Source organism: Oryzias latipes, chromosome 8 (assembly GCF_053564925.1).
Source record: "Oryzias latipes strain Hd-rR chromosome 8, Olatipes_Hd-rR_3.1".
In the NCBI taxonomy this organism is placed as follows: Eukaryota; Metazoa; Chordata; class Actinopteri; order Beloniformes; family Adrianichthyidae; genus Oryzias; species Oryzias latipes.
This window is the reverse complement of record NC_136244.1, coordinates 23,085,078-23,111,325: the sequence shown is the minus strand read 5'-3', so window position 1 is coordinate 23,111,325 and position 26,248 is coordinate 23,085,078. Positions and strand designations below refer to the sequence as shown.

At 41.2% G+C, this 26,248-nt stretch overlaps 1 protein-coding gene and 1 long non-coding RNA gene across 4 annotated transcripts in view; one reads left to right on the top strand and one right to left on the bottom strand.

The window, feature by feature from the left end:
• LOC144994324 (G protein-activated inward rectifier potassium channel 1-like) overlaps positions 1-6,802 on the top strand; it is a 64,551-nt gene extending 57,749 nt beyond the window's left edge. For both annotated transcript variants that reach the window (XM_078951831.1, XM_078951832.1), the window contains one exon: positions 5,822-6,802. In XM_078951831.1, the coding sequence (XP_078807957.1) occupies positions 5,822-6,474 (653 nt within the window). In that variant the 3' untranslated portion in view covers positions 6,475-6,802. The remainder of the gene's footprint in view (positions 1-5,821) is intronic.
• LOC110015459 (uncharacterized) overlaps positions 1-26,248 on the bottom strand; it is a 160,765-nt gene that overhangs the window by 52,459 nt on the left and 82,058 nt on the right. The window lies entirely within an intron of this gene.

Sequence of the window (26,248 nt, the reverse complement as noted above, 5' to 3'; positions counted from 1 at the left end):
CACAAGAAACACTGCAGGCTGTTCCATAAAAAATATAGTTTTACCATTGCCTTGCAGATCACAGTTGAAGTGGTTTATTTTTCCTAAAAAAATTCAGAATGATTGAAGTTACAGGTGAACTTTTAGACAACATTTGATCCAAAAAGGTCCGAAAACGTCTTTTTAGGCAAAACTGCAAACACCTATTTTTTTGCATAACTTATCTTTCAAATATCAGCACAAAAAAATTAAAAACGGTAGGGATCTGTGTTTGCTGCCTTCCATATTTTTTTCAGACTTAAAAGTGTAACAGATGATTTATAAAAAATCCTTTTTCATCCAAAAACCTGTGTTAAATCTGTCTAGACTTAGTATTAAAAACTCTCCAAGATGAATGTGCCTGACTCCACCTGCAGGTGGATCACAGACTTCCTGACGGACAGACAGCAGTATGTGAGGCTGGGGAAGCTCGTCTCAGATACTCGGACCACAAGCACCGGATCCCCCCAGGGCTGTGTCCTTTCACCCCTGTTACTCTCCCTGTACACAAACAGCTGCACAGCTGGTCACCTGTCTGTCAAACTCCTGAAGTTTGCTGACGACACCACACTCATCGGCCTCATCTCTGACGGAGATGAGTCGGCCTACAGGAGTGAAATAGCCAGGCTGGTGTCATAGTGCAGCGCTAACAACCTGGAGCTTAATGCTCTGAAGACAGTGGAGATGACAGTGGACTTCAGGAAGGCCCCAGCCCCCCTCCCCCCTGTCATCCTCTGTGACTCCCCGGTGACCTCTGTGGAGTCCTTCTGCTTCCTGGGAACCATCATCAGCCAGGACCTCAAGTGGGAGCAGAACATCAGCTCCATCACTAAGAAGGTCCAGCAGAGGATGTACTTCCTGAGGCAGCTGAAGAAGTTTCACCTCCCTGAAAAGATGCTGGTAGACTTTTACACCGCCATCATCGAATCCACCCTCACGTCCTCCATCACAGTCTGGTTCGCTGCGGCCACGGCCAGAGACAAGGCCAAGCTGCAACGCGTCATCCACTCAGCAGAGAAGGTGATCGGCTGCCACCTCCCGTCTCTCCAGGAGCTGCACATCTCCAGGACCTGGAGGCGGGCAGCCAGGATTGTAGCCAACCCCTCTCATCCAGGACATAATCTCTTTCGGCCCCTCCCTTCTGGCAAGAGGCTCCGGTCCATCAGGACCAGGACCTCGCGCCACAAGAACAGCTTCTTCCCCACTGCAGCCAGCCTGCTGAACAGAACCCCAACTCCCCCAGGTGACCCCCCTCCCCCCCCCCCCCCCCCCACCAAAGGACTGTCGGTGCCACTTACAGGCCCCACCATCCCAGCCCATCTGTGCTCCCACTTTAATTCACCTTACTCTACTGTATATAGTGTGTTGTTGTTGTTAACTTAATTTTTAACTTATTCTTAATTGCACTATACACCAAGTCAAATTCCTCGTTTTGTAAAGTGCGCTCTACTGAACCTGGCAATAAAACTTTTTCTGATTTCTGATTCTATTAATCATTGTTTTTATTCATTCAAAATGCAATTAAATCAATATTTTATCTTTTTTCTTTTCCTTTTTCTTTTTTTAATCTCTTATATCCTTTTTTATAATCAATGTTTGAACTTCTTTTCCTTTCTATTGTCATGGTTTCAGTTTGTTGTCTTTTTTTTCGCTTTAGTTCTTGTTCTGTCTTGTTTGGTTCTGTTTCCTGTTTTATTTTGAAAGGTTTCCTGTCTTGTCATGTTTTTGAGTTTTACTTCCTTTGGTCCCCATCTGCCCTAATCGTGTTCACCTGTGTCTTGTCTGCCCTGTCTGTATATAAGTCTCGTCTCTGCCTTCCTCCTGTGCTGGTCCATTAACTTCTGCTCATGTTGATCACGTCTTCTTGTCTGGCGTCCATGTCCCTTGCCATGCCACAGTAAGTTTTTGTTTTTAGTTTTGTCATCCTGCTCTGCAGCGCTTTTTGTTAGTTAAATAAACCCACTTGCCCTGAACCCGTTTGCCTCCCGTCTCTGCGCCTGGGTCCTACCTGCTGTCGAGCCTCCCCCCCACACGACATCTATACATCCAATGAAATTAAACTACAAATCAACAAACACAACTGATAACAAATGTCTCTAAAAAAATGATGTGTATATTTGCAGAACCTTAAAAACACCAAACAAATAACAAATGCTTCCCAAATAAAGCACAAAAAATGGAACACAAAATGTAAAACCCAAGTTAGAAATTGCAATTTGAAAAGATACTTTTTTCAGCAGCTTTTCAAAATCAATCACCAATTCTACTCTTCTGTGGATGAAACAAAGAACTCCAGAACAATGAAGCCATTTCTCTAAGTCTCTCTCACCTTCAGTTTTAAACAAGGTCTGTGAAAATCCACCATACATTGGTCACATGAACTCAGAGACCTGCTAAAAGTGCACAATTGTAAAAGCTCTTTTATATAGACAACTGTTTGTTTGCTTAGAGCTGTAAATATAAAAAAAATGCTTTTCTATCACCTAGACACAGATGGAGAACCATATCAACTGGATTAATAACAGGGTGGCATGTTTAGACAACATGAAGCTGTCCATCACATTTTTGACCTAAACATGTAAACACATCCTTGGCTCTGCGGTTAGGAAATGGTATTTGGGAATCTCTTTATACCAGGAGCCAGCCTGGCCATTGGAACATCGCCACAGTGCCCATCCAGACTGGGACAGCAACGGGGTCCACTTCAGAGCCGTGAGCTGCTGTGTTTAACTCCAGCTGTCCCAGCAAGGGAGACAACTGCAGCAACATCCACTGACCAAGCTGACAAGCCCTGGCAGAAAAGATCCCCACAAGAAAAACACTGGCTCAGGCAGGCTGGTCAAAAAAAAATAGTTTTGCCATTGTCTTGCAGCTCGCAGATCAAGTGGTTTAGTTTTCCAGTAATGTCAGTCAAGAATGCAAGTTCAGATTCACAATGTTCATATTCACCATATTCAACAGACATCTCCTCCAATAGCACCTTAAAAATCCTGTGCTGTTTTGCTTTGCAGCTGAGGTTGTTTACGATTTTCAGAATAAGAGTCATTATATGTCCAGAGCCAATCACTTCTGCACATAAGGCCTGCTGGTGAATGACGCAGCAGTAATGCAGACATTTTGGAAAGTCTGGGTCAGCTTTACAGTGAGTGATGAAACCTGTTTGTCTATTGATCATAGCAGGAGTCCCATCTGCAGTCACTGCTACCAGCTTTTCTAATTGTACCTTTTTCTGCACAAAAACTCCTTCACCGTGTTATACATTTCAACTCCTCTTGTAGTTGTCTGTTAGGGCAGATGTGTCAGGAGTTCTTCTCTTGTGGAAACCAAAAGCTATGCTGTACTGTTGCCGTCCACAGACTCATTACACTGGACGTTAACCACCTGCACTTTGCAAGATCCCGGTCCAGCTAATTGGCCAAGTTATCAGACATAGCTGACACTCATCTAGACATTGTAGTGGAAATTGAATGAGTTCTATTGTTCTCATCCTTAGGGACAGTGATAGCAATTATCATCATTGCTTGAATTTTTTTCATGCTATATGCAAAAGTCTTTGTCCCTTAAGGCAACAGATTACAGCCCCCCCCCCCCCCCCCCCCCCCCCAGGCTGCTGTCGTATTAACAATAGCTTGGAGCTCCAGAATGGACAAGAAAAAACGACGAGAATGGCTCGAGCAGGGCGTTGCTCACGGGGCGGTCGCTCGTGCCATGCGGTCGCACGTGCTCGGGCCCGCTAAATGCTACTTGTAGCTTTAATTTTAAATGTAATTTCGAAAGAGCCATACAATAATGTTGTGTCCCTTTCCCACACTGAGGCACGGAGACTTAATTTCTTTTAGGGTTCTTTATTCTGGTTACTGCAGACCGCAACAAACGCCGCACAATTAATTCAGCAACTCCTGAATCTCTCCCGCCGAGACGAGAGCGCTTCTCCCAACTTTGTATTCACCTGTTCCCGCTCCAGCCCTCCCATTTCCCTTATTCGGCCCATAGCTGAACCCCATTGGTCCAAATTACCTAACAACAGGCCGAGCGACAGAACTGAGAGCCAATCAGATCTCTGCTTGATGCGTTCAACGAACTCCAGAACTTTTAACGCGGCCCAACAGCCAAGTTAAACTCAGTCCGCGACAATATGTTTAAAACTAAATATACAAGTGAATGAGTGCATTTGATGTAATTTCAACATTTTTAAAGTACAATAAGTCTGTGGATTCTTTTTAATAACATTGTTATGCTGTTGCTGATAAATGATGAGTATTTCTCGTGGTAGTTTTGCTGATTGTCTAGTCTGGTTGATACGTGGTGAGTTTCTGCTTCATGCAGGCGTTGAGACTTTAAACGTGATCTTAGGTTGATCTGAATGTTCTGTAGATGTGACAAAGACTGATCACATGCAGACGGGGAGCCAAACGCATACTCACACTGCAGTGAGTGACGGGCAGCGGGTTTTACGTTTTTACAATCCTTGCGCGATTCACCTGCTGCCTGTCCCCCCACCCCCACCCTCTGCTTTCTTCCTCACACATCCCGTCCCCGCAACTGCGCGCTCTCTCAGAGACGGGAGTGCGCAGTTTTAGGCACGGCAATTCACAGGTTTCCGGCTGGTACAAACTCTATGAAATAATAGATAATAGTAAAGTGACAGTGCTGGCGCAGATTTTGTTCTCCAAGCACCGCTACTACTGCGCGCCTCTGGCATCGCATCGCGCCCGAGAAGGACTGGTCTAATGAAAAAAAAAAGTATAATTAAAAATTTGTCTGAGAGCCCCATGTGACCATCAAAAGAGCCATATATGGCTCGCGAGCCATAGGTTCCCGACCCCTGCTCTAGACTCACATGCCCCTTTTCTCTTCCACAGTTGTTGCTTAGGCTTAATGGACAGAATGACTTCAGCTGTTCTCCTGGCTGGAGAACCTTTCTGGAAAATGGTTCTGCACTCACCACTGCAATTGCAGCCAAGCATAAAAACAACCACTAAGTCAATATAGGATTGCTGAGGGTTTACAGTAGATGAAGATGAGTACTTTGCCTGGAATAGCATGAGGAACATGACATAATACACACCGCACACATCATCCCTCAGAGGCACGAGATCAGACTCCCACGCATCGGCAAACCGAAGCGCTGAGTGAAAAACTGGGGTTATAGCAAAAGTCCCGCTTTAGAAAAAGCATGGAGCTTGGACAGGATTCATGTTGAAAATTGTTGAACAAAAGTGGAGGTCAAAGGGTTAAAATGTGTTCAGAATGGCTGTAGCCTGTTATCAGGTCAACCAGCCGAACAGGAGGGTAATACGAGTCTGCAGTGCATAACAATTTAGACATGCATCGATCTGCTGTTCCACCCACTGATGCAGTATGGAGATTGTTAATTCAGTTAATTAGGATTTTTGCACCAGCAATTATCTCATATAAGACAGGGCGCAGTGATAATAGGCATCTCTCACCTTGCAGCTGCGTCACTACATCAACCTCAGACTCTTCCTTGTTCTTTAATCAAATGTTTTCTTTTTTTTTTTTAGAAGGAAAATATTGAACATTGACAACAGGCAGGAAAATATTTGTGGTTGCACATGAAATGAGATTACAGTCGCATTCAAATCTGTGCGGCTAAATTGAGGCAGTTGGTTGCAGAGGAAGTAGGCATGAAGGCGCTCTCCCAAGTAATAAAGGAAAGAGGAAGAGGATAATAAGGCAGAAAGATGCCCTTTTGCGCCCCTCTTTGTCAGCCAATAATTGTTTTGTTTGAACCCCATTGGAAGGCAGTTAAGATTATTCCTCCCTTGTCCATTTCTTGTAGGCATGACATGCCAGGCACGGACGTCATACACTGAAGATGAGGTTTTATGGGGCCATCGCTTCCTGCCAGTGATGTCCCTAGAGGAGGGCTTCTTTAGGGTCGATTACTCTCAGTTCCACAGCACATTCGAGGTGCCAACACCTCCTTACAGTGTCAAAGAGCACGAGGAGAAGAATTCATTGCCCTCGCCGTTTTCCACTCCCACCCCGGCACTGGCTGAGCACCATGGTTGTCGGCGAGACCGAGTGTTTTCTGTGGATTGTATAAACAGTTCAGAGGAGGGGAGCCGGCAGGGAGGCCGGCTGCCGAGCAAACTGCAGAGGATGAGCTCATCAGGGAAGGAGGACCTGCAGAGGAAGGTGCTTTTGCTCAGCTCTCAGCACTCTGAGAAGGCCTGCAGCACTGGGGATCTTCCCCTGAAGCTGCAGCGGCTCAGCTCCTCGCCGAGCCCTGGAACGCAGAGTCGTCTGCAGCTCAAGTCCCTCAAAGTGGGATTTGAACCAATGACACAGTCAACTGGAGACCTGTGCCGACGCAGCCCCACAACCGGGCTACCGTCCACCCCAGTCCCCATGCACAGCCCTAATCTCCCCAGTGGGAGGCCGGAGGATAACCTGCCAGCAAAACTACGGAAGATGAACGCAGACCGTTGAAGAGCAGACCAACCCGAGACTCCTCCAGACACAGGAGGAACACATGGACACAGACAGAAAAAAGATGGGTGAATAACAATTTATTGATTTTATCCCCTTAAAATGCAAATGTTTGCTGAAATTCCTGTGATTTTGTGTTTCAAATCAAAAGCATTCATGCAACAAAAACTCTTAAAAAAGACGTTCAATGAGGACTTGTGTTCAGCAAAGGTTGTGCATGTATACTCTGGATCTATTGTTTAACTTATGCACCGCTATATCTTGTAGTCTCTTAGTTTTATCGAAATATAACTTATATTAAGATCATAATAAAAACCGTTCAATCTTTGCTTTGAGTGTCTTTTGATTTGACGGGAAAGTTTGTCATCTGTCAAACCACTGAGAAAAAAAGACGACGATAAACCACCCGAGATGATCCTTCACCTTCTCCAAAACCCTTCAGAAGACGTTCAATGGACATGAAAGGGAAGTTAATCCGTTTAAAAAAAATACTTTAATTTATTTTAAAAAAACTCAAAATTTAAGTTTGGAAGGAATCACAAACCTTAGGAAAGAAACGCAGCTGAAATAGTAAAAATGACTCACAGACCCCCTCCACTAAATTAAATGTTTTAACATGTTCTTAAGGCATTTTTCTGATCATGGAGGACACGTTAAGAAAATTAAGCTGAAAATCGCATCACTGAGTAGTTCTTTATTCAAATTGTTGTGAATCAGGAACAGATGAAAAAGTGCCGTTTGAGAAAAATTTGATTTTTCATGTGAAAAAAATACGCTGAAAAAAATCCGATTTTTTTGCAAAGCCGTTCACATTTCCAATTAAATCCGAACTTTTGTGATCTCATGTGTGACCGTGAAATGACCCCAGAAGTGACCCGCATGCACAGAAGAGTACTCAACTGTGAACAACGTCACTCGTTGTTTGCGGAAGTAGCTAACGTTAACAATGAATGTCAACAACAGTGTTGTCAACAGCGGAGCTCTTTTTGCAGTATTATGTTTATTTTCACAAAGGAGCCAGCACAATTACAATCTTCTCATTTTAAGAAGGAATTGGAGCCGGGATCGTCTGGACCCACTGTTGTGGATGGGGATGTGTATGTGCTGGGGCCGCGCGTGTGTGTAAGAGAGAAGAGAGCGAGCGTGCAGCGCAGGAGGGAGTGTGTGTGTGTGTGGGGGGGGGTCAGCGGAAATGTGTCGGGTGCGCGCATTCGTGTTGTGTGTTACGAAGGAAGGAGAGCGGTGATAAAAGAAGGTTTCCCCCAGAAGATCTGCTAGTGAGTCTTCATTAACCCGCCCTGGAGAATCTGAGAGTCTGAATAGGGAAGTGAACCCCTGAGGAGGATCCGCCTTGGGTCCCCCGCGCTTCTGACCATGTCGGAAAGGGAGAAAAAAAAAATAATCGCGGGAAAGGTTCAACACCACGCTCTGCCATTTCACTGGAAAATTTTTCAAAAACCGCCTGGTTGCGATAAGAGCCCTTGAGTTTGGCCTGAATAGAGCGGTCACCCCAAATATTAATCAAATCGGTGACCTCGTTTCCCTTCCACTGACTGGTCTCAGCAGCATCGTCCGCCATGGTTGATGTTTATGTTTCTGTACTCCAACGCAGAATGATGACTTTTGTAGCGTGTCAATGATGTACGGGTCGGATACATATAGCTGAGTTTTACACATACATTTTCGTTTTTCTATCAGTACTTGAGCATAAATTCAAGTAATTATCTGTGCATTTGCATCCAGGATTAGTGGTCAGGGCGTTCTTATAAAAGTTTTATTTTAATGCAGTGTAGACTGAAGCGGCAGTTGTGCATTGTGGCGGGACACTGATTCATATAAACGTCTAGGTTCATCCTTTCCACCTTGCCGAGTTGAAGCAGCTCAGTCTGATTAAATCTACATAAACATATACAGCTGTGTGTTTTTACCTGTTTATTGATGGTTGATTTAGATTTATTGTAGCTGATGTTTTTTGTAAAAACTGCTTTTAGAAGAAGAGATTTACAAAGCAAAAACCGACTTCCATTAATCATCACCGTGAAGTTCTCCAACAAAGAAAAACTGCAGAGAACAGCAAAGAGCAGGATTACGGGCCTTGAACATAATCAAGACTCCAGCTCTGCACCTGGTGAAGGACAAACCGTACTTCTGCACTACAGACGCTGCTCCAAACTAAGCTGTAAGTTATTTCTGCAGCAGCTCAAAGACAGAAAAATCAATGGATGAGTGAGATCTCCAGCGCCTCACCGACGCACTGGAACAGACTCCCACCTCTTCCAATTACTAACCCACAGTTTCCCCCGCCCACTCATTGTACGCCGACCTAAACTGCCTCCCACACTCCACTCCTCCGGTTGGCTCGGCAGCACTTTCTCTGTAAACAGGGTTCATCTGTCACGCTGTGTCACTTCCACAAAAACAGGACAATTCTCATTATAAGCCTTTCATGAAACACAAGTGGACTCTTTTTATTTTTCGAGGGCAGACGCACTAAAGAACTCTTCAAACTGGAAACAACTGCACATGCTGAACACGTTCAGGTAAAGTGGGACCTAGACGTGAGCGGAAAATGTAAAACAAATAGACTTTAAATGACTGTTAGAAAGTAAAGCTCTAACAAGAAAAAAAAAGAAAGAAAAACTTTTGACTTATCAATACTTAGCAGCTATGTACTACCACTGAACGTCCTTTTTTTTAGCTTTTAGAGCATTTAGCAGTTCAGTTTAGACACTTTTTTGTTAATCTTGTAAGGTTTCCCATGAGTTTTAGATTCATGATAAGATACTTTTTACAATTTGACTTTTTTTAAAACAAAATTAAATTGATCCAATGTGGCATTTTGATGGCACAACTGGGCTTTAGATTAAAGCTAAGAATGCTAAAAAAGGAATCTTTCTTAGGATAAATTTCTGCAAGTGTGAGTTTATTCCACTTATAGAATATTATACTTTACTTTTTACTTTAAAGACATCGGCCTAGGAACGCCATTTTAAAATGAATTTTCCTTAAATTTGTCCTCCATCAGAAAAATGTCACCAAAATATGTTAAAAAAAACCTTAAACCCAATTTCAATAGGGGGTGTTTGAGAGGACATTTAAATTCATATACTGTAATTTGCAGTTTATGTTTTTTGCTACAAGATGCCAAACTAAGAGAGCAAAGCTAAAAAACAGATCAAGAATCATCAAATGCATGAATAAAGCTCCTAAATACCCACTCCAAAGAAAATCGTTTTGTTTTTTTGGTGTTTTGTATCATGCTGTTGCGTCATTCTTCTGATTACGGACGATATATATTCTAAAAAAAATAAGATTAAAACTATCTTAGCGTATTTCTTAATTAAAACTGTGATTAATCAGGAGCAGACGAAAATGTTTGAAAAAGCTTGCAGTTCCTACGAATGAACAACGATCGTCGAGCCAAAAGTTCCCTGCTCTGCTCCATTCTGGTGCAACCACTTGCAAACAAATAGATCCATGAACGTCTTTGTTTTCAAGACTCAAAGAACTCAATGATCAAAATGTAGCTCCAATATTGTTTGCCATTGTTTGGGGTTGTGTGGGCTGTAAGTTTGCCAGCCAATGGCCCCGCCCACAACTCAGAGGTAAATTTCCAATGCCGCTATGCAGAAACGACGTCCAAGGAAACGACGCAGGGTTTTAGAACGGTTTGAAAATAGATTCAAAGATGATCGCATTGGGTCTATACATTTAAAATAAAACTGACAATGCAGAGTGTGAATCCTGTGCTGAGGAGACTCCAGGTTGCACTGCCATATACTCTTCCTGTCCAGACCAATGATGAAGCACATTTTTGTGACACTTTTTTTTGCCAGTTTTAGAGTCATCTCCTGTCTAAAAGGGTATCCAGAGGGTTTGAGACCCTGACACTGATGTCTGCAAAGGTTAAAAATATCCGAATCACCAACACATAAAACTTGACAAGGCTTAGAAAGGATCATTAGACGACCATCTTCTGTACGAAACTGGAATCTGCCAGGGTCTTGGTAATGTGTTTCAAAATGAGGGGGCTGAATGGGCTGTAAATGACGAAAAAACTTAACTGTCATCATGTGACAAACGAGAGAGCTAATTTCCCAAATGATCCGAGCGATTTGGAAATGTCTCTAAGTACAGAAGATTTATTTATGATCCACAATGAGCCATTTTTTTGGGCTGCGTTGCCCCAGCTGTGAATGTATTCTAATGAGGCCACTTGTGGCGCCCGAAAGGGAAACGCGCTCAACTGCAAGGTCTTACGCACATCTGGAGACGCATAAACACAACTAATACAGCAACTGTCGATCAAAGACAAGCCCCTTGTCTCCATCACAATCACCACGGCAACATAGGACGATCTTTGCCCTGCAGCGCTGCCGTGCAATTGTGTTTTTCTTCTTTGTGAGGGGGTTTTCTGGGATTATTGTGTTCCTGGCTGCTCAAACACAGCATTAAAATGCAAAATTTGACAGTGCATTTGTTTGTTAGCATAGATGTGTGAGGGTGAGGTGGAGCGTTTATTGAAACTGCAGAAAGTGTCTCATCTGCGACTCTGCTCCTGCATATCTAATGAAACTGAAAATATTTCTCTACCTGTGTAGCACGTTTGGTTCATCACGTTTGTCTGAAAATAAAAGAAAATAATCAAGAAATTGATTTTCAGCATGCATGCGTTACCAGTGCATGTCCCGACAGGCTGTGTGTGCACATGTGTAAATGTTGAGTCTGCAATGCTGCCATCAGTAAGTCTTGGAAGAACAAAGGTTCATCTTGGAGAAATAGTACACAAATCCTCCTGGGACCTCTTGCTCAGTTATTAGCCAACCCCGTTTTAGGATTGCAAAGCTAATCAATACCCATGTGCTGTAGTTAGTAACATAAACAAGGTTCAGATAATCACTTGTTGCTGCAGGCATGAGAACATCTTCTAAGACTGGAGAAGAAATCCACTGCAGTGTCCCCAGACGAAGTCGACCACATGCAATACCCAATAAATGGATGCCCCGCACCAGATTCTTCTTGAGTTGTGCATTTATCACTCATTTTTATCATTTATTCATGCAGCTGTTTACTGAGATCCTTTTATAGTGTTTAACCAAAGAGGATCGATGTCTTCAGCTGTAAGGCATCGAAGCTGCAAATAGTGCCTGCTCTTCTGGGTCCTCAGGATGTTTGATTGTGCACACTATTTACACATTTCACAGGCGGCGGGGCGAGGCAAAATCAATATGAAGCAATCGATAAGAATGTTTTCACAGTACTTTCATTTTTCCCATTTCATTCTCACCAAATTGTTGACTGGGTCTCCAAAAAACCAGTAGGAAAGAGCATTGACCTTAAAAACCTCGACAAAGAAATCAGAATAAGAAATCGTTTCATTTTTGCATTTCTGAGTATTTCTCCTTTTAATTCGCTGTCAATCAAACAGTTGCAAAGATGTTACTTTTAAATGATGTGATGTCACCACCTCCCAAGAGCGCAAGCTCCCTGATCTGCCCCGCCCAGCGTGCACATCAGCTCAGATGCGAGAGAAGTGAAGATGGCACATTGCTGCAATCCCCGCAAGTATTTTAAGTGCGTCCAGCTGAATTTTGTTGGTAGCCAGACATATTTAAAATTAAACTTAAAGTTCCATTAGCTGTCACACACCTAGGTGGGTGAAATGTGTTTTCCGTATTTCATCTATCCCCTGGAAGTGTGGCGAGCTGCAGCAACAGTTGTGCTCCGGAAGTAGTTGTGGTTTAACTCTAACTGTAACCAGTAATCCTAAACTTAACCCTTCCAAGAAATTAGGTCAACATTGGCTGCTCGTATTTCGGAAATTCTGTGTTAATGGACACCTTCTTTTTGGAATTTCATTTCATAAGCTGTGCAAGTGCATTGAACAAATCTGCCTGTGCATCAAATCAGTTCTGAGCCACAGCCAGTGCTGCTGCAATGTAGCCTAAATTATAATGTCATTCAAAGCATTTTTCATGGGCTTCGTGTGGGAATTTATCAAACAGCAGGGCCCGGTGCACACGTTCGTTTTGTCATTGTTCAAAAAGTGTCAATTTGGAACCAAAAATGTCACTTTTAACCGTTTCTTTAACACTAAAGAGAAACTTTTGAGACGGTCAGTCGGTTTTGTTGGTGGAACCTCTTGTGTCAAGCTTTTCACTCATGCAAGACGCAGCTATCATCATCACAAAGGGGGGATCGAGGGCGTGGCTACACAGCTCAACACCAATGGCCACGCCCATGTAAAGGACATTCTGGAAACGGTGGTTTCAGATAAACATGAAATATGGCTTTTAAAGGCATTTAGGTTGTGAGATTTTGGTTAAAAAGTTCATAATCATAATACAAAACACCACCAGGGACGTCTTTTAGTTTTTCACTTTTCTATTGTCATCGGGGGAATTTCACGTTCCAATTCTGTCCCAAAAAAAAGGAGTGATTTTCTGTTGGTTTACCAGAATCCTAATTTCTCTCATGGCTTTTTGCAACGACAAGCTTTATTTATCCAGTGAGGCAGATCTCACCATACCATTATACTATCTCTACTAAGAGATGTTACTCTAGGGATGAAGCAATTAGCATCACATTTTCTACATTTATTAATTTTGCTCTTGTGATTCAAGTCCTGCAGGGAGAACCTGGACTTGAGGGGCGGTTTATTAGGCCCCACTGTTTAGAGGTCAGGCATTTCAAACTAAACTTTGTTTGACAAATAGTTGCAACTTATGCACTGAGCTCTTTTGGTCATTGCGCAAATGTATTTACAACACCTTCCTAACAAACGTGGCATCATTTATGAAGGAAAACTTCATAAAGGCTGAAAATTATACATGACACTTTTGGGCTTGAGCTTATTTCCTTGTTAGTTTGAGTATATCTAGTTGTCTAAGGGGTGAACTTGTGAGAGATGCAACCAGGCTATAAGAAGTTTAATGTGGCCTCAAATTAACAAACCAAACAAGTCAAAATATCCTACAAAGACATTTTCTGCACATGCAGGAAAAGCAAAGGTTTTACTAACTTTTATGTCATGCATTAGTCACAACTGCCCCTACAGGTGGACATGCACTGTCTGCAGGTGAAAAATGGCAAACCTGTAGCTCACCGGAAATACCAAGGTTGTAGAGCCACGGGCCATCTGTGAGCCCATCCAGTCAAAATACTCATGCACGTTTTTTTCTACGAGCATGCTACAGGCGACAGGCCGTGGTGAACACTAAAACAACACGTACGGATAAAACTTAAACCCTTCGCTCATTAGTGCTGTTCTCTTGAAAGGTGTGTGTTCCTTGGGCAGTCTGGCTGTTGGAATTTAAAAAAATTAAGTAGAGTTTAATTTGTGTGTGGGCATCCTAGAGGCATCTTGCGGACACTTACATATCCCCTGCACATCCCGTGCATAAAGCATTTGCAGCGCTTCTCTTAAGATGGAGCTGCTTCTGTCTATGGGGCCGCCAACCTAAAAAAATCATCTGTACAGGTCAACCACCCATGCACTCAATTTGTCAAAGCCTCAAAAGATGCAATGACTTCCTGTCAGGAGTGAATCTCTGTTGTTAGAAATGATCACACAGCTTGATCTCACAAACCATTCAAATCATCTGTTCACTCCCCTCTTCTCACCCTTTCTATGTCTCCTGGGTTGCCAAACTTCCATGCCTGTTCACAATGTGCTGCTTAAGCACTTTTCCTCAGCGGACATATCACTCCTCTGTTGCTATCTCTGCTGTGAAATTGCGCTTGTTACATGCTGTCGTGCACCTAGACGAAATATGATCGCACAAAGTCAAAGAAACACATTTCAACATCAGAGTCCTACTTTTCCATTCCTGACTCTGCAGCTTTCAGCCAGAGACGGCAAGTTTTGACTGAGACGTTATTTGAAATCCATCTGCAGACGTTGAAAAGTCCAACTTTTTTAATCACGCTCTTCTTTCAGTGAACTTTTAATCATTGCCTGCAGAGGAGAGGTGGTGGTGGGGGCTGTATGTGTGTGTGTGACAGTGATGTGAGCAGTGACTGAAAGCCAAGAGAATAAAAAGAGACCTCATCATTACACGCCGCTGATCTGTCGCTCCATTATAAAGAACAAGATGACCCTCGTCGCCCCGTCCTCCCCACACACATAATTGGGTTTCCAAAGGAAAATTTCTTTGGACTTAAATTGCATTTGTTCTGCCTTCTCCCAGTGCAGCCCACCCCTGCAGCATGCAGCCCCCGAGGGCACGTCGCTGTCACACACTGATGGTTAGTGCTGCATGGCTGCTTTGCTGCTGAAGACTAATAATGTTAATTCACTGGAGATGTCAAGTTATGAGGTCAATTTCTCTAGATGTAACCAAATCAATATCTGGTTATGAAATTTAAAATGAAATGAAATCAATTAAACATACATTGGTATAAATGCATTTTAATTCAGTTTATTCTTGCATTATCTTTAAAAGAAACTTGTGGTATAACAATAGACTATAATTTAATTCAGGAAAAAGATTTTTAAGTCTGACAGCAGAGAGGAGAAATTTTTCACATCTATAATGTTTTAGGCCTTAGTTCTTCCAGTAAAAGGGTTAAATCATGAAAAATCTAAAGAAATAAAAACCAGAATTCTCATTGTTTGTTTGGGTTTTCAAAACCCTATACATTATTCTTTTATTAGATTAGATTTTGACATCCATGATTTGCAGCCTTTTTTTGGTTTGTTTTTTTCACATTTGTGGTAATACTGATGAATTATGTACATTCATTTAAACTACAGCAACTATCTATTTGTACTAAGACCTAAAAGAAAACGCAGTCTTTTAAAAAAAGATTCAGCAGCACACATGAAAGCCAATTGAAAACATGACACCACAGCAGAGTCTTTAAAGATCCACTCTGTTAAAAAAAGTTCATACATAAAAAAATGATGCTCACATGGTGCTTCTGAGTATTTCTTTGCTCAAATTGTAGTGAATCAGGAACAGACGAAAAACTGCAGCTGGAAAGAGAGTGTCACAAGTTCCCTGCTCCACTCCATTCTGATGCATCTGCTTGTGGACGACTAGATTCGTGAACATCTTAGTTTTCCTCGTCTGAGCTGGAATCTAAAACTGTACGGCTGGATAGTTCCAATGTTGCTCGCCGTATTTTTTTTTTTTTGAGGAAGTAATGTTCGGTCGGTGGTGTGAGGGGCTTTAAGCTAGCGGGAGAGCACGTAAACAAAGAGCTTTCAGCAACAGGGAGGGTAAGAGGGGCGGGGTTGCTCCAAACCAATGTTCCTGTCCACAAGTCAAATGAACTTCTGCTGCTCTGCAGAAACTATGCTCTAGAAAATGACTTAGGTTTTCTTAATTTTGGCAAAAAAAAATGCGTAATGATAATCAAAACATCGTTGGAGTGGGTCTTTAAAAAACAAAAAACATCATTGTCATTTAATCAAAATACACAAAACCAAATACAGGAGAAAAGGATAACACAGGATCTCCAGGATCTCTGCAGGATGAACATCACTCATTTGAATCATAGACCTTTGATTGTTCTGGACAAAATTAAGATTTTAAAAAGAATAAACACCTTATCTTTTACATTTTAGTTTATAAAATCCAGTTTAAATTGATCTTCTGCTGTAACCTGGTGCTACAGTAAAACTGTCATTCCATCATAAGCTTCTGTGGCAGCAGTCAAACCACAGCTGGCAGTCTCAGAGAAGCCTCCTGCCATCATGAAACTGCTGCGTTTGACACAGATTCTGGGAGAAACAATGGTGGGGTTCTTTGCATTGCTGGTCTAGCAGCCTTTTTCTGTAGAAACCCAGAATAACAGCGAGGAAACGTTTGCAATCTCTATGCGAACCCATCATTTATGGCCCATGACGGACGGGTAACAAGGTGTTTAAACGAGATAAAGACCAACTCTTAATTTGGTGATAAAACCTTTCACATGCTCAATAAATCTGTCTCGCTGGTGTTTTATTGGCTTTGCAGCGATCAGAGCGGAGTTTCTCTGTTGGCTCCTGGTGACCGGATGTAGTCCAGATCCTTGGGCCTGATATTTTTTTTCTCCTCTGTCTGTCCGTCCGTCTGTCTGCTCATCTTTGATATGTAAAACACCTCCCCTGCCTGCTTGACTCTCAAAACACTGGTTGCACGGCTTGCAACCCTAATCTCCATCACAGTGTATAAACACAGCCACACACAGCGGCCCCCACCCTCACAAAAGAAGAATACACACTCAGCTTGAACATCTGTGGGCCTGTCAGCCTGCCAGTGAAGGAGTCCTGGACATTTTCACACAGCAGAATAATTAGATCTCATCTGCACCTTCTCTACAGGAGCGGGGCCGCACGCTCTCCGTTTGATGCAGACTCCTGCTGAAAATGATTGTTGTCCTCCATACAGCACAAGTAAAGGTCTCAGCGTGAAAAATTCAGAGCTCGTCAGTGTCTGAATGCATTTTCTGAGTGCTGCTCCATCAGTTTTGTACGCTTAAAGCAAAAGCTTCACACCAGTTTTCCATTTCAAATCAAAGCGACGACATTTAGACAAAAGGAGAAGCAAATTCAGCAACGCTCACTGGTGAGCCAGCCTCCCTGAACATGGCAGTGCAGTACATGCAGGGAGTGAGAGCAGAGTAACACACCTGCATTAGGACATATCTGCCAGCCCCAAGATGAAAGACTATGGTTTTCTGATGAAATGGAGACTCCACACCCTCTTTTCTATGAACCATTTCGTTCTGTGACCTGCAGCTGTGCGCCAAGCATTTCACACCCAGGCAGCATGATGAGCTCACAGAATATTTTATTTACCTCAGAGCGTAATAACAGACGAAAGCTTCCTTGCCTTCACAGGTGCAGAGCTGCCCTCCAGTGAGATGTGAACATTTCCCTCTATCAAAAGGAAAATGCTGAGAAAATGCATTACTGAATGTCTAAGAGCAGCAACAGAGATGCTGTTCAAACCAGAAAAGTTCCATTCAGATCTGAAACACATCTTTGCTTAAGATGGGTTAAATGTTGAAGAGTTTTCTGTCTTAACCAGCTTTAGTTCCTGAATTTTCAATTGTTTCGTTTTTTAATTTTGTCCAAAAAATTTCGTCTCTTTTGGTCTCTTTCTAGTTTGGCTTGTTTATTTTACCTGTAAGGATTCATTTAAGGCCCTCACAAAAAAATAAAGATTTTCCATTTTTTCTCTTTACTTTAGATGACTTTAACCCTGCTAATAACAAGCTTTTAGGAAAGCAGATTAGACCCAACAGTAAAAAAAAAAAAAAAAACTAAAAGGAATGAGGCAAATAGAGGAAAAGCCTAAAGATCTATGAACAAAAAAAAAGTACTACAATATCAAAACTTTAAGTAACTTTACTAGGGCAAATATTTTTTTTTGTTTGTTTTAGTTTGAAGTTTAGCAATATATCTTCTGGCTTTTCCCATCATGCAGCTGCACTTTGAAGCCCTTTCATGTGATTTTCTTGTATATTTGTAACAAGCCGAGTTTGAGCAGCTGATCCTAAAATACTGTCCCAGTTTGTGTAGACTCCTTTTTTTTTATTCTTTCTCTGGGCTGGAAAAAAAAATGTTCTCAATTCAAACATGTAGAAATGACATTTAATTTTTCAACTGTCAAATGTCTCCTGACATTTTATATACTTTTTCAATAATAAAGGTTGGACTGTACCATTTAGAAGAAAAAAAAAAATTTCTTCAAACATGAAAGCAACAAAATGAACACTTTTTCTTTAAACTTATTTCCAACGACTTTTCTTTTCCTTTTTTCAAGGTTAATTTTCTTCTAAATGTTGACACGGTCATTTTAATAGTGCCCATTTACTAAAGCTTTATCAGATGAAACCCAACTGCACTTACAAGTGAAAGCAAACAACCACAGTGGAGAGTGATCATCCTCTCTTCACAAAACAATGACAGTTGTAAGGTTTCCCACATACTCCAAAGAGGGTTGCGGATGCAGAAGACTGTGTGGTACTGATGGGGAAAAAAAAGCCTTCAGCACCAAGGATTTATCAGAACAATTCCCACTTAAGCAGGATTTGCAGGCATCAGTTTTTCTGCTCTGAACACATTCACAGACAGAAGCATGTGCTTTCCCATAATCCTTCTGAGGAGGTTTTGCCCACAGATTTTCAGCAGAACCCATCACGGCATGGCTCCCTTTGATCATACAACCTTTATCTTGTGATTCATTTCACATTTGTTGAGTTTTGAAACCTTTTTTCAACTTTAAAAACCACACTGACTGCAGGTTTTCCTCACTCATAACACGTGTTCGCATTATTTAATGCCCTAACTTATGCCTTTAATGCTGCTGTTGTCACACAACAAATGAATATTCAGTTGGCCTTATGTCACAATGCAGGTTCCATTGGCAAACAGCAGTTTGATAAATATCAACTTGTTGTAGGATATTCTTCATGCCTTGACTGTGAACTACAGTGCAGTTCTTAGCAAATCGCCGTTCAGAGGAAATTTGTAATCTACATTTTGTGAAAAATGCAACGGGAAAGTCATTTTTAACCCAAACAGTCCAATTTCCCAAGTGCAGACCATCTTCATTAACTAGATGCCATTAATCTGCAAACAGAATAAATGGAATTCTGTAAAAGGGTGGTGGAAAAACCCTCTTACTGTACAGTACAGACAAAAAGTTTGGACACACCTTCCCATTCATTTAAATGAGAAGGTGTGTCCAAGCATATGTAAAGAATAAATATATATATGCATCGTGAAAGCATGTTAATTTAAGAGGTTTCTTAAAAATCTTTCAATCTGATCATCTTAGCGGTGTCTGTGTGTTCAGTTAGAAAACAGTATAACTGAAAATCTGACGTCCTGAAGTAGTAAAGATTCAGCCGCATACAGTCTTCAAGAATTCATAAGGAAACTGTGTGCGGCAGAATTTAGGACTTAGAATTAGAATTATCTCCATAATCTTAAATGAACAATGAGAACACAAAATCAGACACACAAAATATTTTTGAAATGTTTCTACAAATAAAGAAATATGCAAAAATTGGGGAAAAATCTGCCAGACACGGATGCCTTCATGCACAGCCACATGCAGGTTGGAATTTCTGAAAAGGCGACTGAAAGCATGAAAAATGTTTAAGATTCACGCTACATTCTGTGCTGAAATCCATCGGTGTATAAATAAAAACACAACATGTGGTACCCATGTGACTCAAGTTGTGTCCCAATTCTTGCACTACTCACCACTTTGCACACTATTCTGTTACGGAAGGGGAAAGGGAGGAAGTACCCAGGTGCAGAGAGGAGGAGGCAGGAGGAAGTACCCAGGGAAGACGGAACTTTAATAAATAAACCAAAAAGACAAGACTTAAATACATACAAGGCAACAAGTCACAGGTGAAAAACACTCAGGACTGATGGGGAAAGCAAAAATCGAAACAAAAAAACAGGAAATGCTACAAAATAAAACAGGAAGTAACTCAAACAGGCCCGAACATAAAACAACTAGAACATAAAGGCAAAGAACCTAAAACCGTGACACTATTCAGGGCGTTGGCCATTTTTTAACGCTTCCAAAATCCAGTGGTCCTAGAAATTTCCCAGAAGTTTTTGCAAAAATCTAGTGTGCATCAATGCTCACTAGAGCAAATATATGGAGCAATGCATTTTGTTTGAACAATTTTTCATGTTAAATATTATTTTTTATAAACCATCTAAGTTTTCAATATCAGAACATAGGATGCCCCCACAAAATAGACTGTTTACTAAACTGTCTTACTTGGAATGTTCATATTTATTAGATTTTTACTTTGGGAAATTGGTGACATCATATTTGCTGCTTAAAAACTTTAAAAAAGTTGCGAGTAGTATCCGAATTGCTTTTAAAATCCAGGCCACTAGATAGTCCCACGCGATATAGTTTTTTAGCGGTTAGTGAGTAGGGAGGAAATTTGGACATCGCTTCAGACTTTCTCTTTTGTGACCAAGACCTTAGCTTGAAAGTCAAAGACAATAAAGTCTTGGTTGCATGCACCCGTATGGGAGATTGACCCACACGAGTGCTGTGGGGTTGAGTCCTAAAGAGGAACAACCCGATTTTAAGGGGAGTGCCGGTGTGTCTTGCAGTTCTCTTGAGGCTCGTACGGCTGCCTTAAGGGACGTCATGAAAATGGAACGTGCGATTGTTGTGTGTGTGGAAAGTGTAGGATAATGTAAGTTTCGAGCACTGAGGTGTGCAGCCAGGCTGCAAGAGCAGGTGCTCAGGGAGCAAGCACTGATCAGTTAAACACATAAACACACCTGCAACTCACCTATTGCACCCTTATGTTTCGATTGAGTGTTTGCTATGACTGTCTGTGAACATTTTGGCTTAATGAGGTTACTGAATGGTCTACGACCTTAAATTTTGCGCGGGCCTGTCTTCCCTGCACAGTTTGCCCACAGACGGCTCGTATCCACCCGTAAGGGCAGTTGTGACTGCGTCATAACTTACCAACAGTTTAGATGAGATATGCCAACCACACAGATATGACGGAAACACTAAAGCCCTTGCTTTGTGTGACATTATTTTACATCATGCACAGGATGTAGGTTTGACAGCAACATATCAGTAGAATATGCTCGATGGCCCGAACAATATAGTCTGGAAGCACAGCTCACATCCCTGCAGGGAGATCTGTGTCTCTGGTTTTTCTGGTTAGCAATAGCATTGCATTTGTATGAGTGGATATTTTAGGGATTGCAGCACAAAAAAGGGCCAAACTATTTTTCTGATCTGCTCTTTCATCACAGGCCATACCATGTTTTTAGTATAGTATTTTTAGAAATTAATAAATGTATACATGCAGTATCAGAGACTTGTAATACACTTGTTTTACAATATTTTCTGCTGCATACCTGCTTTATTTTTTGACACAATAAGGCTTTGCTACCTGCTTGAAAAAAGCTGAGGTTCATTCTCTTGCAGACGGACCAGAATCTCCTCAAATTTTCATGTGATAAATGTTGACCTTCAATTTTCTTTCTCCTGTACCAACACTAGTTCAGAACTGTTGCCCATTATAGTTTTAGTGAATATTTTAAAAGGTTGACAGCAGGTTAGATCCATTTTTCACCCCTGCCTTTTGTGGGTACACAGTCTGAATTCTGCAGCTCTGAAATAATAAAAGTGTTTTCCAGGCTTTCAAAAGCTCATCTTGTAACCTGAGGAGGTAAAAAAAAAAAGTTGTTGTATTTAGACGTTATGAGTTAGTTTTAGTCATCACTTCAAAGCCCCACTGTGATCATCTTTTGATGATCAATTTTCTTTATATACAACCTAAATCATAAGAAAAATGCCACAAGAACATGATAAAAACACCAAAAACACAATGTTCATCACAACGGGTCTTTACTGCAAAGCTGATTAAAACAGATGTAATCAGACTTTTATTGTTTGGGTGTTTTTTTTTTTAAAGGAAACATTCAAGGTTTGACAGACAGAATGTTCTCTAGATGATTAATTTTCCTCAACAAAAAGGAGTAAAACGTCCACCAGACAAGCACTCATGTATTTCAGCAAACACACACTCCTGTGCTCAGAGATAATGAGACCCTGCTAGAAGACTGCAGCAGCAACGCTGGAGGAGGGCAAACTCCTCTGACATATTTCAGCTGATCTTGGACAATCAAAAAAAACAACAACAACATCCTAATATATTTATGATGGTCAGACAGAAGCACAACAAATACGGGGAGACGAACTACAGCGCCTGCTGAGAAAGCTGATTTTCACTCTCCCAAGAAAACAAAGTGTTCCCGTCAGTTCAGACAGAAAATGTGGTGAAAAAACCAAACAGAACTGTGTGTGTGACCTGAAGGCGCGACGTCAGTCGGATCGCTGCATTCATACTTAAAAAAAAAGATCATAAGGATTGCAAAAGCAAAAAGAGATGTTTATGAATTTGTGATGATGTTTTCATGCATAGAATTTATTGATTAATAAGTGATTATTGTGAGGTACAAAGTTGACATGTCTTCGGCTTTCTAGATTTGGTCTTCAGCTCTGATGACTTGAATCCAAACATGAATACGTAAGTAGTTAAACAAGGACTGAATGTGACAGCTGTCAGCTCACATCTACCGCATTTCAGGAACATTCTGCAAAGGATCATGGGATACAAATATAAAGGGAAACAAGCTGATTTACACAATACATCTCATTCATTTGTGGAGCAGCTAACCTGTGTATTTTAAAGTAAACATATTAACCTCACGATAAAAGGCAATTTAATGTTTTTAAACACAAAGTTTACACATCATTGCTTAAAACCGTCTCGAAATATGTCAAAAGTTGTTTTGATGTGTGCCACAAACATGTTTTTGTTTTATTAGCCATAAATGAAAAGTTCATTTTACTATATGCACGCAGTAACAGATGCGAAAACATGATGCAGTATATTTTTCTATTATCCAAAATGTCGCTATTTTAAAACACAGTAGCTGCTAGTCCTTGAATGCCAGGTGTCAAGTTATCCGTTTATCGCGATTAACAGACAGATTAGCAAGTGTTTTTTTCTTTTTTGTGTTTATCTCATTTTTAATCTATAGCTTTACTGTTCCTGCATGTGAGTTGCTTTGAAAATGTAAACATGCATAAGCGTTTTGGGCTTCTGCATTAAAAACTCTTGTGTTCATATGTTGCAAAGCAAATTTTTAAATCCGTTTTTAGGCTCTATCTTTTTAACATGTGGCCACTGAACACACGCTAAAGTTAAGCCAGTTGAACTTTGACAAATCAGGGCCTCGGAAGTGGCAGTGACATATTGCCTTTTAATTTGCAGAAGAGTCGACCGTTTAAAGATTGGTCATAAAGCAGAAATTAAGAATTGCAGTTTGTGCGCGGCGGGAATTCTATGACACAGAGTCCTTCACATATGGGAATAGAGCTGTGAAAGAAAAATCCTGGAGCAAAATTTGTGAGATTTGCACCACTTTCACATTGAGTATCAAGCATCTTCCAACTGTGAGTACATGTGCTAATATCGGGTGGTGACAGTCCAGTGTGTGTACACCGTATGCTATGTACACTGTATGCTAAAAGCACGTTCAAGGACCCAGGTTCGGTACATTTTTCAAACCGCGACACATGCCCGCTGTGAACATGGCGTTGGGCGTTAACCGCACCTGGATTTTTTACTGTTACACAATGTCACAATTTTAAACGAAAATAACTCAAAATGAGGATTTTCATACTAATAAAGTCAGATTAAAAATAGGTTAATTAGATTAATTAATTAATTACAGGTAGAAAAAAATATTTAATCGCATAACAGCACTAATTAAAATATATAAAGCTCCACAAAAGTCCACTCAAAAAAGTCAGCAAAAGTTCTATTAAAACCAGAGTATAACAAGTAGGTTTTTTGTTGTTGTCGTTCATTTGTCAGAGTCACACAAACTACTTCACGGATTAAATATAATGTAAAACAATTAATTCTGAAAAGAAAAAAAAGAAAAAAACCTTGCAAAAGACTTTGCTTTCTGCCCTATGACATCTGCAATCACTTAATTGACCCCTTTTTTTGACAGACAGGATCAGCATCTGAGGATTTGTCGGCTTTGCTGGCTTTAAGTTAGCTCTTATTTGAAAACTTGTTTACAATGCACAGATTTTTCTTAGTTCTCTTTTGTAAAGACTGCACTGATCTGTTAGAAAATCCCCTCATAGGAGGTCCAAGGATTTCAACATCATGGAACAGGAAACGATGCATGTGCCGTTTAATTCTCTGAGCGCCACAGTGAATATCTCAGCCTCATTAGCGAACAGACTTGTTTCCTTTGGCCTGATGGATCCCAGTCTGAAGGGGAAAAAATGTACATCAATCTAATTAAATTCCATGCAGCCAGTTTGAAACACAAACATCGCGTTTTGATGGGAAAACCAGATTAAAACTTTGTTGACAAACTACTGAATCTGTACCTTTGTGCTGTTCGGATCCACACCAGAACCTGATTAAAGTAAACAGATGATTACTCTATTGCCTCTCTACTGGCAAAATAGTTTAGCAGGATGCTTCTTTTGGGAACAGAAGCCAAACGCAAATTTTGAGTCGTTGACAGGAGGCCTCCTGCAAAGCGGAGTTGGCTGCAAATGATCCTGACAGGTCTGTGGGGAGGGAGGCAAAACCACCGGTCTCTTACATTTCGCCTTGTCAAACACAGTTAGAGCGCCACGTTCCGACTGACTCCCCTGGTACTGACTGTATCAGCCATCCTTTGTTTATCACCTCACAAGGAGATTACTAGTAGGACTAATTAGGCTGCTTTGCTGTCATCGGTTTGTTTGTTTTAATAAATAACCCTAAAAAGCCACAGGGGAAAGAAGAAGAAAAAACATTTTCTGTGCTGGAATGAACCATTCTCGACTCTATAGTCATGCAACATTCATGACCTGAGCATTCATTAATGTTTGACAGATACAAACGAGCTTGTATTAGGCTCTGAGGCGTCTCTCATTACTTGGAATGTACAGAGAAGGTATTAAAGATGGGAGAAGTAGTACACAATACTTTGCTTTAACAAATGTAGCCACATATGGCAGAACAAACTTTAACAAACGTTTATCAAACTGTTTAAATGCTTCCAAAAGTCGAAAAGACACATTTCCATTGAGCAAAAAAACACACTATTTCTGAACATCTTTTGTCTTCTATTGCAAGGCAAGGCAAGGCAAGTTTATTTGTATAGCACAATTCGTACACAAAGTAATTCAAGGTGCTTCACAAAACAGAAAAGTGCATTAAAATCACAATACATCATAGAAATAATCAACATAAAATTTACTTTAAAAGAAAAGGAAGAAAAAAAAAAGATTTAAAAAGAAAGGAAGGAAAGAAAGGTGCAGATAGGACCTTTCAGTCATATACACGGCTAAACAGAAATGTTTTAAGTCTAGATTTGAACATGAACACAGAAGAGGCCTGTCTTACGCCTTCAGGGAGGCTGTTCCAGATTTTAGCTGCAGAATATTGAAACGCTGATTCCCCTTGTTTAGTTCTGACTCTGGGAATCAACAGGAGGCCGGTCCCTGAGGTCCTCAGAGTACGAGATGGTTCATATGGCACTAACATGTCAGAGATGTACTTTGGTGCGTGGCCATGGAGAGACTTGTACACAAGCAGAGCTGCTTTGAAGTCTATTCTTTGAGGTACAGGGAGCCAGTGCAAAGACCTGAGCACAGGACTAATGTGATCATACTTCCTGGTTTTGGTCAGGACTCGAGCAGCAGCATTCTGGATGTACTGAAGCTGTTTTACAGCTCGTTTGGAGAGGCCGGTGAGCAGGCCGTTACAGTAGTCTAACCTACTGGAGACAAATGCATGAATAAGTATCTCCAGGTCTGGCTTTGACATTATGTTTTTGATTTTGGCAATGTTTTTCAGATGGTAAAATGCAGCTGATGTTACTGACTTGATATGGCTTTTAAAGTTTAGGTCAGAGTCCATGATTACCCCTAGATTTCTGACTTGATTTGAGGGTTTAAGAGACAGAGAATGAAGGTAGCTGCTGACAATTTCTCTTTGTTTCTGTGGGCCAAAAACAATAACTTCGGTCTTGTCTGAGTTTAGCTGGAGAAAGTTGTTCTGCATCCACGCGCTGATCTGTTGGAGGCAGTGGTTGAGAGAATCCACTGGCCCATATTCACCTGTTGTCAGTGACACATAGATCTGAGTATCATCTGCATAGTTGTGATAAGATATGTTATTACTGCGTATTAACTGCCCTAGTGGCAGCATGTAGAGGTTGAACAGAAGGGGTCCCAGGATCGATCCC